Source organism: Brassica oleracea, chromosome C8, assembly GCF_000695525.1.
Source record: "Brassica oleracea var. oleracea cultivar TO1000 chromosome C8, BOL, whole genome shotgun sequence".
NCBI classification, from domain to species: domain Eukaryota; kingdom Viridiplantae; phylum Streptophyta; class Magnoliopsida; order Brassicales; family Brassicaceae; genus Brassica; species Brassica oleracea.
The window spans coordinates 36,598,690-36,611,477 of NC_027755.1; the positions used below are offsets into that span (position 1 = coordinate 36,598,690).

Here is a 12,788-nt window from a genome sequence, read left to right on the forward strand (position 1 = left end):
TGAGAGATCGTGTCCAATTAAGTACTAAAGAATTTTACACCAAAAAAAAAAAAGTACTAAAGAATTCGCCGGATTTAGGTTTTAGTTATAGATTTACGTTTCTTTAAAAATAAAAATAAAACCTCGCACTTTATAAAAGAAAGGTTAAATGCTTATACATGCGGTCAGAAATCCATAACTGTTATACATGAGATTTGTCAAAAAAAAAAAAAAAAATCCATTAAATAGGGATAATGCGGATACCTAACATGACATTAAGCACTTGTTTCACTGTTTATCCGAGCCGTCTAATCAAATTTAATAGTTTAACGAAAATGACGCTAAGCGCGTTTGCGTTTCAAATATGGCGTGCAAACAAAGCTAAAACAAATATAAATCTAGAGAGAGAAAGTAAAAGGAATCCTAAGGGGAAAAATAAAATCTTTTATTTGGCTTTGTTTGCAAATAAAAATAAAGAAAAAACAACGCGGAACAGAGAGAGAGAGAGAGAGAGAGAGAGACGAAAAGGAAGGAGAAGAAGCAGAGAGGGAGGGGTCCATTAATAACATTTGTGTTGTTTCAGAGAGATGAATTCAAAGACAGAGTTTGTTCTTGTTCGATAAAAGGGATTATTAATAGATGAGTTGGAGGAGAGTGCTCAAGTCGATACAAGCCTTGGCGGCTCACACTTTACTCTTCTCTTTCACGCTATTGCTTGTTCTTAAGCTCGATCACACCGTCTCCTCCTCGTGGTGGTTAGTCTATCTCTCTCTCTAATCTCCTTATCCACCACGCTCTAGAGTCTCTCTCAATTGTCTGAAATTGGGTGCATGAATCAATTTAAACATCTGTTCGATTTCGATCTTTACTTTCGATGGGCAACAATCGTTTTTAACCCGTTGAATTTCGAAGAAGCGAGAGATTGTCTCTCTCTCTCTCTCTGGAATATAAAGTTTCGGTCTTTTTTTTTTTTTTTCAGTTTTTTTAAGACATTGAAAGTCAGTTTCCTTTTCCCCTTAACTTGAGAAGTTATGTTTATGGTGGTTATATGTAGGACGGTGTTTTTGCCGCTGTGGGCTTTTCATGCAGTTGTTGCGAGAGGAAGGTTCTCCCTTCCTGCTCCTGTTGCTCCTCGTAACCGTCATGTATGTATATGCTCCTTTCTTTTTTTTTTGCTTACCTCTTTTAGCAAAATGTTACTCAAAGTCCTCCTTATGATGTTTCCACTAATCCCAGTGATTACTTTTTTGTTTGTACAGTGGGCTCCATGTCATGCTGTTGTCGCAACACCCTTGCTTGTAGCATTCGAACTGCTCCTTTGTATATACCTCGAGAGTTCTTATGGTAAATAACCTCTTACCTTCATATGTCGCACCTCCAGGGGTTTTGTTTGGGTTATAGCATTTAAAGCCTCTAGTAATCTAGTTTCTTGGCATGGGAGCATGATGATTTAATGAAAATGATGGCTCTGACTGATTCTCAAAGTTTTGTCTTGCTACCGTTTGATTTTGGAGAATATGTATCGCTAAGTTTGGAGCACCTCACAAACGTAGTTTGAATTTGTATGAAAGAATTGTTGTTCATTTTCTCCCATTGGATTGTGACCTATTCTATCTGAAATGGCAGGTAGCTGGCCACCAGCTGTGAGTTTGAAGATTGCATCCCTACCGTTATTGGCATTTGAAGTAACCATACTGATAGACAATTTGAGGTACTATTGAAACATTAAATGTTTACTACTCTACTTCAAAAACTTCTACATTCCTTTTATTTGTCTTTTCAACACATACCAAACTTAACCATATAAGTTTGGAGCTCCTAATTACAGCAAGATTTATTTCAGGATGTGTCGAGCATTGATGCCAGGAGACGAAGACAGCATAAACGATGATGCAATATGGGAGGCACTTCCTGTAAGTCCACGCGTGTCACGTAAATTATCTGCTTTAGGCTTGTTATTCTTTGATTTTGCAATTTGCTTAAGTATTTAGGTAAGACATATATATATGTTACACATGAATGACAAACGGTCTCTAATTTTCAAATAACACAACTTTGGATTGAGATTATCAATTCATGAACTTAGGATTGGGATCTGTTTTCTCTTCTGTTGATGGTCTGAACGTAAAGTAAACAGTTTAGATGATTGTTTCCTTGTTGCCTGCAGCATTTCTGGGTTGCTATTTCTATGGTGTTCACCTTGGCTGCTACAATCTTTATCCTCCTGAAGCTTACTGGTAATGTTGCATCTCTTGAATGCTTTGCCTAAATAGTTTTCTTACTTGATCTCTCTGCCTTCTGAAGTCTTATCTTCATAGATAATGTTTTCGCGTTCCCTTCCTTCTTATCGGCCCTCCTTGTTTTATTTTTTAATACTCAGGCGATGTAGATGCACTCAGCTGGTGGGATTTATTTATAAATATTGGGTATGCTTTGTCCTTCTTGTTTTATAGTACTCGGTCATTTTTGTGGTTGGTGGAAGTGAGCATGAAAGTGATATATGTGAAAATGTTCTGCCTGTAGAATCGCCGAGTGCTTTGCTTTCCTTGTTAGTACAAAATGGTCCAACCCAGTGATCCACAGAAACTCACGGGCCCGAGAAACAGGGTCATCTTCTACCGCTGTTAGATATCTTGACTGGAACAGTGGCCTCGTAGTTGCTCCAGAAGAGGATAGGCTCCAAGATAGAATGTGTTGTGGTCTACAAGATATTGGCGGTCACGTGTTGAAAATTCCCGTCATTGTATTTCAAGTCGTCCTTTGCATGCATCTAGAGGTATACACCATATGTGTCTCTTCTCTTACCATTTTGACATTTGCTAAAAGGGCGATGATGGTTTGGACTTTGAAGGGGACACCTGAAAGAGCAAAGGATATATCTATTCCAGTCCTGTTTTCTCCACTATTCCTATTGCAAGGCCTCGGTGTTCTCTTTGCCGCATCTAAACTAACAGAGAAGATCGTCGTCTTACTACGAGGGGAAGCTGGTCCAGGGTTGTATTTTAGATTTTCATCAAGAGCCCATGATTGCTTGGGGTTCTTGCACCATGGTTCCAGGTGACAAACACGTTTCTTCTTTTTCTCATAGGATTAGATTTACAAGATTGTATACTAACAGAATACTCTTTACTTAGGCTATTAGGTTGGTGGTCGATTGATGAAGGAAGCCGAGAGGAACAAGCTCGACTGTACATGGATGGAGAATCTGGGTTAGTTAGCTTAATATAATCTTCTATATGGTCTAACCAAAACTGCTGTTGAGCCTGATGAAGATTGGTGATAATATGCTTGTGCAGTTACAATACCTTCAGTGGTCATCCGCCTGAGATAGTCAAGAAAATGCCTAAGGAAGATCTTGCTGAAGAGGTAACTTCACTTCTTTTTCTTTTCCAACTCAATCCTGATGATATGAACTTTAGGTTGTCAAGTCTTGTGCCTTGTAGTTGCTATATTGCTAAGTTTTATTTGCATTTGGTTGCCCTCTAGGTGTGGAGACTTCAAGCCGCTCTTGGTGAACAAACCGAAATCACAAAATTCAGCCAGCAAGAATATGAAAGACTGCAAAATGTAAATTTTTCTCCTTCCTCCATGCTCTACTGTGTATCTTCAGTATTTTCCCTGTCGTTTCTTCTTTCCTCGCTGGCTTAATCCTGTTCCTAATGTGTCTTTGCACCAGGAGAAAGTGCTGTGTAGGGTTTGCTTTGAAAAAGAAATCAGTTTGGTATTGCTTCCATGTAGACACCGTGTTCTCTGCAGGTATAACTTAACACATATTACACTTACTCAAGTTTGCATTAAAGAAACTAGGAGCCCGTGAGGTCATATCGATATAATTAGATCTCATAGCTGACTCAGTTGCCATGTTCATCATATGTTGTTTCTGTACCATTCTTTTTGTTGTTGCAGAATCTGTTCAAACAAGTGTACAAAGTGCCCAATATGTCGTGTAGCAATTGAAGAACGACTACCTGTATACGACGTATGACTCCGTCTAACTTTGGCCAATGTTAGACAGTAGGATTTGAGGTTGATGCTCCAAACAATCATATTCCTAAACTTTTGATGTGTGTTTTTGCTGAATCTTTTTATTTGTCTGATCAGCATCAAGTATAAAAATATAGTTGTTACATCTCTTTTCATGTAGAAACCTCATCCATACATTTGTAACAACAAACCTCATACAAAGTTTGTATAATAATATGCTTCTCCCTTTTTGTATTCCATTTTGTGTAGATGACTTCAATAGTTGACTTAAAACATAACCATATATACACTGTTCTAAGCCACAGTCGCGAGAACAAAAGAAACTACAAACAAGCCACATGTAACTTTCTCAAAGCCTAGATGTTTCAATTTTCTTCTTCAGCTTCATCCCCTTCTTATGAACAGGTTGAGTCTGTGTCGGCTCCACCAACAGCAACCTCGACATCACATAAGCCAAAAGCTCTTCACGGTGAGAGAAGGTAAAATCCAAATGAGCATACTCAAACTCATTGTAAGAAGCATCAACAACACCTGTTTCTCTCATCACCCTGTAGTGTTTCCTAACCATTGAAGGTCTAATCACTTTATCTTTCTTCCCAGCTACTAAATCCACAGGGACATCAATCAACCCGTAGAACTCTCCAAGATCCAGCGGCTCGGGAGACCCGTAAACCTCTATATTAGCCTTAACGCTACCGTAATCAAACATTTTGAACTTGCTGCTACGTTTTATCTGAGCAAGATGCAGAGCCACACGGAAGGAAACAGCCGGCATATCGTTCATGTTATAGTGAGGCAAACCCATGACTCCAAGCCAGTTCGAGCTATCTCCACCGACTACATAACTCATCAACGTCTGGACCAGTCCACCAACGGCAGGATAGTTGTGGAAGTCTCTAGCTAACTTGTTGAGAAGCATCCGGAAGAATCTAGTGGGGATGTAGAAAGCAGGAACAATCCTGGATAGCACCGGTCCCAAGAGAAGGAACGTGTGCTCTATCAACGTGAAACACAGGTTGGAGTCTTCGTGAAACCCAGCAGGAGAGAGAAGGATCAGTCTAGAGAGTCTGTGCGGTTTCTCTTCGATTCTACTGGTGATTACATACATCAGAACAGCAGCACCACCTAGACTGTGAGAGAGAACGCAGAGCTTGTAAGGCTGCTCCTCGTTCGCTACCTCTTCTATGTTAGGCTGGTAGAGTCTCAGTTCCGAAGTCTTGATTTCGTGAATCTTCTCTATCATTGCGGGGATGTCCTCTCTCGCATGCTCATTGATGGAGTAGCTCCAGAAACTGCGTTTTGTTCATGATCCATCAGTATATAACTATACAAGAATCCAAATCCATGGAGAATCAGTTGGTTTCTATAGACAACTCACTCTTTTGATGAAATGTTTTTGTTCACATGATCTCTTGAAACTAAACCGCGGAAGTTCCCTAGGTAAACATCGTAGCCTGACAAGAAGAAACAGAGTTAAATCTTTACTCACAAAGCGTCTTGAGAAATAAGTATTTTTTTTGGGGCAGACCTTGATGATAAGCAGCAAAAGCCGGAGAGCCAACAACTCCATTTGATACCCATCTGAAGATAGAAGGAACATATGAGATAGAGAGGCAACAAAATAAGTCATCAAAGAGATTGAATGTGAAACTCACTCACCCCATTGAAGAATCCAAAACACCATGCTGCAAGAAAACAGCTTTCCTAGCATCTCGTCTGGTAAAGCCATAAGAGGGAGTGTTATTGATTACATCTTAAAGGAACTTTACTAAACCATAACAGACTCTATATACCTTGGTATCCTTTCCAAGAGAAGACCATATCCATCAGATGTAACAACACGTATAGCTTCATATGGATACCTATCAAGATTAAGTCAGAAGTTTAATCAAAAGGAAAACATTGTTTAAGAAGTAAAAAGAAACAATGAAGCACCAACCCAAGCTCTGTTATAACATCTTGACAAGTCCGGGTATCTGTATTGTACAAGCTCGTTGTAGTTCTCTCCGTAGGGGATGATGAATAGTTGTCTCCTAGAGTTTCATCATCCAAAACATCGTCATAGTTTCCTTCAGGGCTGTGACACTGACTGGAGGAAGAGAACCATGATAACACTATCCCAAAGGCTTCTGATGGAGAAAGAAGAAGATGCGCCGCCTTGTGAAAGAAATCAAAAGTAGCGTCTATAAAGATCTCAATACCAAGCTGACGATCCTGCACAAAAAAAAAAAATAGAACATATGAGTGTGTGCAAGAACAGTGAATTAGTAGTATGTTTCATGCAACACAAACCTCAATGACTCCGCGTCTTCTATCAGTAGTTCGGTTAGGGACATGGTGCTCTTTCCCTGGGACAGCTTTGCTAAAGTAAGGCCTAGGAGAGTGTCGGCTCACAGGAGACGACAGTCTTGAGTCTCGTCTGCTAAAGAGGCCTAAGAGATGTAACGGTACCCATAGAAAGATCCGGGAGGGTAGCAAAACCCACCAGAGTATGAGCGTTATCCATTCTGTCCAATGGCTTTCGTAATTCGCAGGAAGGGTAGCCCAAGAGCGGAGCGAGGTTTGAGATAACGGTGATGGAGGAGGAGTGGACATAGCATCATCACTATCTTCTCCAGATGAGTAGTCCAAGCTAGAAGCGTCGGAATCAACAGAGAGCTCGTGGATGAAGTGGTTGAAAGAAGAGACTCCACTGCAAAAAAAAAACGAGTAGAGTAAGGCATTATTAACATTACTAGTGTAGTTTTAAGGCAAGTGAAAAGAGGTAGTCATACTTGTGCATCCAGCGTGGTAAACGAGGTGCACGTAAGGTAGGCCTTAGTTCCCAACCATGAAGACCTTCGAGAACACCGGCTTTCCCGGGAAGAAGAGTCAAGAGAAGTGCAGAAACTCCGTTTATGGATCTTGCAATGTTGTTCAAAGACTCATAAGTCAAAGTTTTTACTGACCTGCACTAAACACACAAAACATTAGACAAAGTCATAGTTGGCTAACAGCATAACCTCTCCAACAATGAACCCTACAAAAGCAAACGGATAAGCTCTGAATAAAGAAAACTAAAAAAAAAAAAAAAAAAAAAAAAAGACAATTACTGTAACAACTAATAGGACTGAGTCAATTAAAATAATCTAAAGATGTTATCATACACAAATTACCAGAAGCTGGAGGATAGAGTCTTAGCTCAACCACATAACCATTGGCTCAATCAATCCATATCAAAAATCAAAGTACATTCAACAATCGACATAATCATAATCACATCTAGCACAACCAAACTAAGGAAACCATAAACTCGAAAACTTTTCTGAATAAGAGATCAGTACTAAATCAACTCAGAGATCACAAAAAATTACTAAACATGCAACGACGAATGCAAGAATCGAACACGGAGAGAGAGAGAGAGAGAGAGAGAGAGAGAAATGAGCTCACTCTTTCGTAACGGCGAGAGCATTGTCGACAATCCTCTGCATGATTAAACCAAAAAAGAACTCGAAATTTCAGACAAAACAGGTGTTTTCTCTTGTTGGTATGAATCAATCAGAAAAAAAAAAACGAAAATGGGTGACCCCACGAATCGAAAAGCCGCAATCTTCTCTAGTGTGAGTGGATTAAAATCGGATAAATGAAACAGGAGCACGTCGGCGATTCTTGCCGTCCACAAGAAGAAGGTCGGTCAACGTTATTTATTCGAGAGAGACGTGACAGAGAGTGACAAAGAGTGACACGTGGATATCTAGTGTTGGATGATTCATTAATGTGTCATCTATTGGATTTTTGCAGGCGGATTTGGAGACATGACACGTAAGTCTGTAGTGGCGGATAAGTTACTCCCATTTGTCCTTTCTTTCTGACAATAGCTTTTCATAATGTCGTGACTCACGAATATTAATAACATTATTTTATATCTCTTTTAATTATATACTATTAGCTTTATGGTTATCATGCATTCATGCTTGCTCATGCATTATCAGAACAAGTTTTCAGTCATTAGTTATTTTCAAAAAAAAAAAGGTTTTCAGTCATTAGCCTTTTGAGTAACACGACAATTAATGTTGGTTATCCAGGATATAAGTGAGGTTTTTAAGCTGGGGATCACACCTTTTGTGATAGAAGAGGTTAAATAAGGATCGAATTTAGTGTAATTTTTGCAATGTTCGTGGACCCTACTGACACGTGGCGATCCGCGATTGGTTCGATTTTTAATTTTTTTTTTTTAATCAGCAAAAACAAAAAAATAAAAATAAAATAGAAATCGACTTATGAAACCGTGCAACTATAATCATGGTCTAAGGTAGTGCACTTTCTCCGAATGTATGAAGCGCCATGCTCCTCGTACCTTCATGTATTCAACAGAGAAACTTAAAATCAGTTTCTTTGCGAGTCTGTGGTCAATGGAAAGAAGCAAAAACAGGGAGTTACTCGGATTTGGAGAACCACATCTGTTGGAATGAGCCTAGTGGTGCCAATATACTCCCTCCTATCCACACACTGCACATATATAACAATCTTGATGTCACCCACTATCATCCTCTGTATAGTTAAAAAAAACACAAAGTTATAAAACAACAGTAAATTTTCAAGAAATAATCAATTACGGACCTGGCAGAAGAGCTTGTAGCTTTCCGTGGTGTCAGGAAAATCTACATCTTCAACCTGCGAGGATTCGAAGGGAGAAACTAAGAGACTATTACACTCGCAACAATAAGAAAAAAAATCTCTAAGCAATTTGATTTGCTAATCTCAACTATCCTAATTGAAATGAGACAAACCCTACAATTGCATCTACTATGTCAAGAACACAAAATCAATTTTCAAAACCTCTCTCAATAAATAAATAAATAATACTCGAGCAGTAATTTCATCAACGTATGCACCTGGAATTCCACTGCTCGTACTTCCTTTCTTGTGAAAGAGTATCTAGGTCTTATCTGCAAAAGAAATGACCAACAAACTCATGTAAATTGGCTCAAAACAGATAAAGTACAGTGCAAAAATAGATTAACTTACTTTAATTCCTTTACTCTCCAAGCTTTTCAGTAAGCAGTCAGTGAGAAACTCCCCTCCAATTGGAGCTGATACAACCGCCTGCGAATTAAAGCATGGTCAACAATGAGAATAAGAAAGCAGTATCAGTATACAATCTACATCAATGCTGTAAAATAAAAACTAGTCAAAATTCATATTAGTGAATGCGAATTTAAATTAGCTACAGATGACATTTTAGAAAGGAAAGATGGAAAACTATCTCTTGTACTAGAAAATCTAAACCCAAAGAAACAGCATCACAAAGCTTAATTCTTATCAAATCGAGTAATACATATACCTTTTGAAGGACATAACCTTCATGCACCGGTGCAATAGTTGTGGATCGATCCTCCACCGCTAGAACAAAATAAAGTATGGAACAAAGAGTGCCTTTCATATTAATCACATCAAACAGAAACATGGTAAACAGAAGTAGTACACTAGTAGCTTCCACATACTAGAGAAAAGTTCAATACTCTTGAAAGTACAAAAGTCTTACCAGTCAACACTCAACAACCAAAGAGGTAGCACGCCCAGTAGCAAAGGACGTGAGAACCTAGCACCCAAAAAGTCATGTAGATAGTTAGACATCTGGTTTCACAAGAGCAGGTAGGAAACAAATGAACCAAAGAAAAGGGAATATACATGATTCTTAGCCATGAACAATGCTGGAGCTTTGTATTTTTCAAACATTAGCTAGCTCTGCCGCCCTGTCAAGCATATAATTTGAGAACATCAGTAACACACTCAAATTAAGATGAACTAATATAAGACAAAAATAAATATCTATAAGCAGATAAATCAAACTTATCTCTCTCTCTCTGCTGTTGAGTGTTTAAAGGAGGCTCAGCTAGCAGCATGGGGTGCTCCTTAGGATCAATCATCAAACAACTCCTTCAGACACACACAACAATTTATGAGAAAAAAACTAAAGCTTTATACAGTTTACCTGAATGCATGTTCCCAATTTTGTTTATTAAAATATTGCAAAAATAATTGACTAAATCTTAATATACAAAATGTAGACGGAAAAACTGCAGCTTTCATCTTCTTCCTGGAGATTTAGGTTTATATCTTCAATTGGATTGGATTTGTTCTCTTGAAGGGACTAAAACGAAAAAGAGGGGAAAAAAAAAGAAGAATAAAACGCCGTTGCCGGGGATCGAACCCGGGTCACCCGCGTGACAGGCGGGAATACTTACCACTATACTACAACGACTCAGTTGCTTGAAGATTCAATCCATATGTATTTGATTTATTAAAATAAAAAAGAGTACAATCAACAAATTGGCGCTCGACGAGTCTTCCGTACACTGACTCAGCCAATAGCCTCTTCGAAATGGGCGACTACACAGAGCTCATCGTACGTAGCTAAAGACAGATCACTCGCGCTCTTGTACATCCTCGACTCCTCCTCACCCTCTGGCGCCAGCCACATATCTTCAATTGAGATCTGTCTTAGATCCTCCTCGTAAAGATCCGATTTTTCGAGTTCATCCGTCGCATCTCTAAACGGGTTCCCAATCTCCCAATTATCATCGTTGACGAGAAGGTACCATTTATCGTCGATTTTGCTCTGAAGCTCTTCAGCTGCTTTGTGAATCTCGTGGAGGATGTCTTCTATAGGGTTTAAGTCTCTCCATTTTCTTCAGCTTTTGGCCTATGAGTCTTAGTGCTTTTGCTCCTTCGATACCGACCCTTTGAAGCTCGTTACGAAAGGCATGTCTTTTATTCTCTGGGGCCTGCATTACAATGCATACTCTTTGTCCCAGGGATGACTCTCGTAGATCCCAAGTTGTTTTAAGTGTTGTGAATGTACCTGAATCTCTGAGAGAATGCAGCCATGTAATGCCATCACCATGTGTTTGACAGATTCATATACCAGAATCATCGATGGCATTGTATCGTATGCCACGAAATTGAGATATGCATTCACACAACCTGTATGGATTGGATTTGACAAAGAATCAGACTGCCAAAGTCAGAGAGAGTAATAAACCTTCCAAAGAAGTGGCGACATTCACAAAGTTCGTTGCGATCAAGTTGTGGAGATCATCTATATGGGATAAATGCAAGTGTTCACAATGAGGCCAATGCTACCACCAAGTGCTATCATAAGGATCCTTGAGACAGCTGTTTCCACGAACTCCCCTGTTCTGTATCCCGACACTATTACGTAGCAATAGGTCAGCAAGAACGCTCGGAATCCGTACTCATAGGGCTTCATCGTTGGATATAGCTTTGCATAAGTCCCCAAAAAGGCTGATACACAAGATGTTGTCAGGAATCAGAATGAGATTCAAAGGTGGAAACTTTGTGTATATTACCTACTACGACGATGCTAGCAGTGTTGAAAACCTCTGCCCAGTTTCCAGTCATATCGGATATCTCAGCCATGCCAAGCGCCAAGGCTCCTGCAGATAACGTTCCTAGTCCTGTGTTGCATCCTTTTCTAAAGGTGCCTCCTACACAAAGAAGAGAGGATTTTCACATCAGGTAATGCGTGTTAAAGTTTGATGCGTGTTAAGTCTGTTGCATAGACCTATACTGAACTCGAAGATGACAACTATTGTGAGAATTGCCCAGAGATAGTGGTTGCTGAGCTCTGATCCTGGGAGCTTAAAGAAGATGAGAAGGTTAACGAGTGTCAGAGCCAAACCCATCTTGGCTGAGAATATAATCTTCCTCGGGTCCGTTGTTCCCATCTCCCACGCCGTAACCAAAAAATCCTTTGATTTCTTCACAAACCCAGTGATCTTGTCGGAGAAGTACCTGAAAACAACGCCCATAGCATTTCAATACAGACCGTTTGAGATTGGACTCCAAGAGGTATCAGAATCGATAGAAGGACTTTGAAAGTATTTGGTCAATGGAGTATATGGAAAGAAGGAGAGATTGTATGTAGATGTATAACCTGTAGGAGCAGCAACGGGCGTGAGTTCTGTCTTCAAACATATAGGAATAGTCACTGGTCTGTTGTGGGAGTAGCCCATCTCTTAAGCTTTGTCTAAACGAGCCATCGAACATGCTACTTCTCCTGAAAGATTCCAGGTCTGGTGCCGCCATTTTGGTTCCTGGTTCTAATGATCGCACAAGAGAGGAATAGGGAGGCGTATACAAAGACCGGAGATGTTGGAAGAAGAGGTTCTATTTCTTGTGCATTGTGGTTTTAAACACACAAACGTTGATTTGGAACTTTTCACAATTTGTAAATAAATGGTTTAAATCTTGTATGTTTTGCTATGCACGTCTTTAAGCATGTTTTCATGTCTAGTTGCAGATTTTTATCCACACACAATATCAGCAATATATTTATTATAATACCAAAACTAAACGTCACACACGAAGATCCATCATTGAACTAGAATCTGACTTTAACAGGAAGTTCATTGAATCCAACCTTAAACGTTATCTTCTCCTATAAGCTTAACAATCTCCATCTTTGCAAAGAAAGAAGAAGAAACTTATTTTCCAAGTAATTGACAATACACTACACAGAGAAATGGCATCTTCAAGTGTCTTTGTCACTGTCTTAATCTCCTTGGTTCCACTCTTACTCCATTCAGCTAGTCGGCTCTCACTCAAGGCTCCATGTGGTCCATACATGTAAGCTTTGTCCAGCTCCAGGCTCAGCCATGCTGCAGTAGCCTGAACCAGAACTACAGCCAACAACTGACCTGTCTCTGTCTCTTCCTCAACAAAAATTCCACTTTATCATCTGATTTTCCCATCCATCAAAAGTTAGAGTTGCAATTGCCTCAGCTTTGTAGCATTCCACCAGCTCAGTTCATATGTTTGCT

The 12,788-nt window shown here is 39.5% G+C and overlaps 3 protein-coding genes, 1 long non-coding RNA gene and 1 other non-coding gene across 9 annotated transcripts; 1 reads left to right on the forward strand and 4 right to left on the reverse strand.

Moving 5' to 3' along the window:
• The first annotated feature begins 472 nt into the window (after positions 1 to 472).
• LOC106311614 lies at positions 473 to 4,197 on the forward strand. Of its 2 annotated transcripts, XM_013748845.1 has the most exons (15): positions 473 to 494; positions 568 to 734; positions 1,034 to 1,124; positions 1,239 to 1,323; positions 1,606 to 1,690; positions 1,823 to 1,892; positions 2,147 to 2,216; positions 2,360 to 2,405; positions 2,503 to 2,755; positions 2,831 to 3,036; positions 3,114 to 3,188; positions 3,276 to 3,345; positions 3,466 to 3,546; positions 3,656 to 3,735; positions 3,886 to 4,197. In XM_013748845.1, the coding sequence occupies exons 2-15, from the start codon at positions 619 to 621 to the stop codon at positions 3,962 to 3,964; spliced, it is 1,407 nt and encodes a 468-aa protein (XP_013604299.1). In that variant the 5' UTR covers positions 473 to 494; positions 568 to 618; the 3' UTR covers positions 3,965 to 4,197. The 2 variants fall into 2 exon arrangements, with proteins under 2 accessions (XP_013604299.1, XP_013604298.1); XM_013748844.1 differs by having other exon boundaries at positions 476 to 734.
• On the reverse strand, positions 4,113 to 7,673 carry LOC106311612. 2 transcript variants are annotated; one of them, XM_013748841.1, is made up of 10 exons: positions 7,393 to 7,673; positions 6,738 to 6,911; positions 6,384 to 6,655; positions 6,256 to 6,350; positions 5,903 to 6,177; positions 5,757 to 5,825; positions 5,623 to 5,679; positions 5,492 to 5,544; positions 5,342 to 5,417; positions 4,113 to 5,255 (listed from the first exon to the last, which is right to left on the reverse strand). In XM_013748841.1, the coding sequence occupies exons 1-10, from the start codon at positions 7,431 to 7,433 to the stop codon at positions 4,313 to 4,315; spliced, it is 2,055 nt and encodes a 684-aa protein (XP_013604295.1). In that variant the 5' UTR covers positions 7,434 to 7,673; the 3' UTR covers positions 4,113 to 4,312. The 2 variants fall into 2 exon arrangements, with proteins under 2 accessions (XP_013604295.1, XP_013604294.1); XM_013748840.1 differs by having other exon boundaries at positions 6,256 to 6,655.
• Positions 7,674 to 8,100: 427 nt separating this feature from the next.
• LOC106311074 lies at positions 8,101 to 10,084 on the reverse strand. 3 transcript variants are annotated; one of them, XR_001263920.1, is made up of 9 exons: positions 10,005 to 10,084; positions 9,634 to 9,882; positions 9,488 to 9,544; positions 9,287 to 9,345; positions 8,971 to 9,048; positions 8,838 to 8,891; positions 8,563 to 8,616; positions 8,383 to 8,493; positions 8,101 to 8,299 (listed from the first exon to the last, which is right to left on the reverse strand). It is a non-coding gene; the product is annotated as an uncharacterized LOC106311074 (long non-coding RNA). The 3 variants fall into 3 exon arrangements; XR_001263921.1 differs by having other exon boundaries at positions 8,383 to 8,451; positions 9,634 to 9,857; positions 9,938 to 10,055; XR_001263919.1 differs by having other exon boundaries at positions 9,634 to 9,857; positions 9,938 to 10,055.
• Positions 10,085 to 10,135: 51 nt separating this feature from the next.
• TRNAD-GUC lies at positions 10,136 to 10,207 on the reverse strand. The gene has a single exon. It is a non-coding gene; the product is annotated as a tRNA-Asp (tRNA).
• Positions 10,208 to 10,306: 99 nt separating this feature from the next.
• On the reverse strand, positions 10,307 to 12,054 carry LOC106309303 (putative aluminum-activated malate transporter 3). The gene is made up of 7 exons (XM_013746343.1): positions 11,903 to 12,054; positions 11,531 to 11,760; positions 11,316 to 11,453; positions 11,089 to 11,250; positions 10,988 to 11,044; positions 10,749 to 10,929; positions 10,307 to 10,634 (listed from the first exon to the last, which is right to left on the reverse strand). Exons 1-7 carry the CDS (start codon positions 12,052 to 12,054, stop codon positions 10,307 to 10,309), a joined length of 1,248 nt encoding a protein of 415 aa, XP_013601797.1.
• Between the last annotated feature and the right edge of the window lie 734 nt (positions 12,055 to 12,788).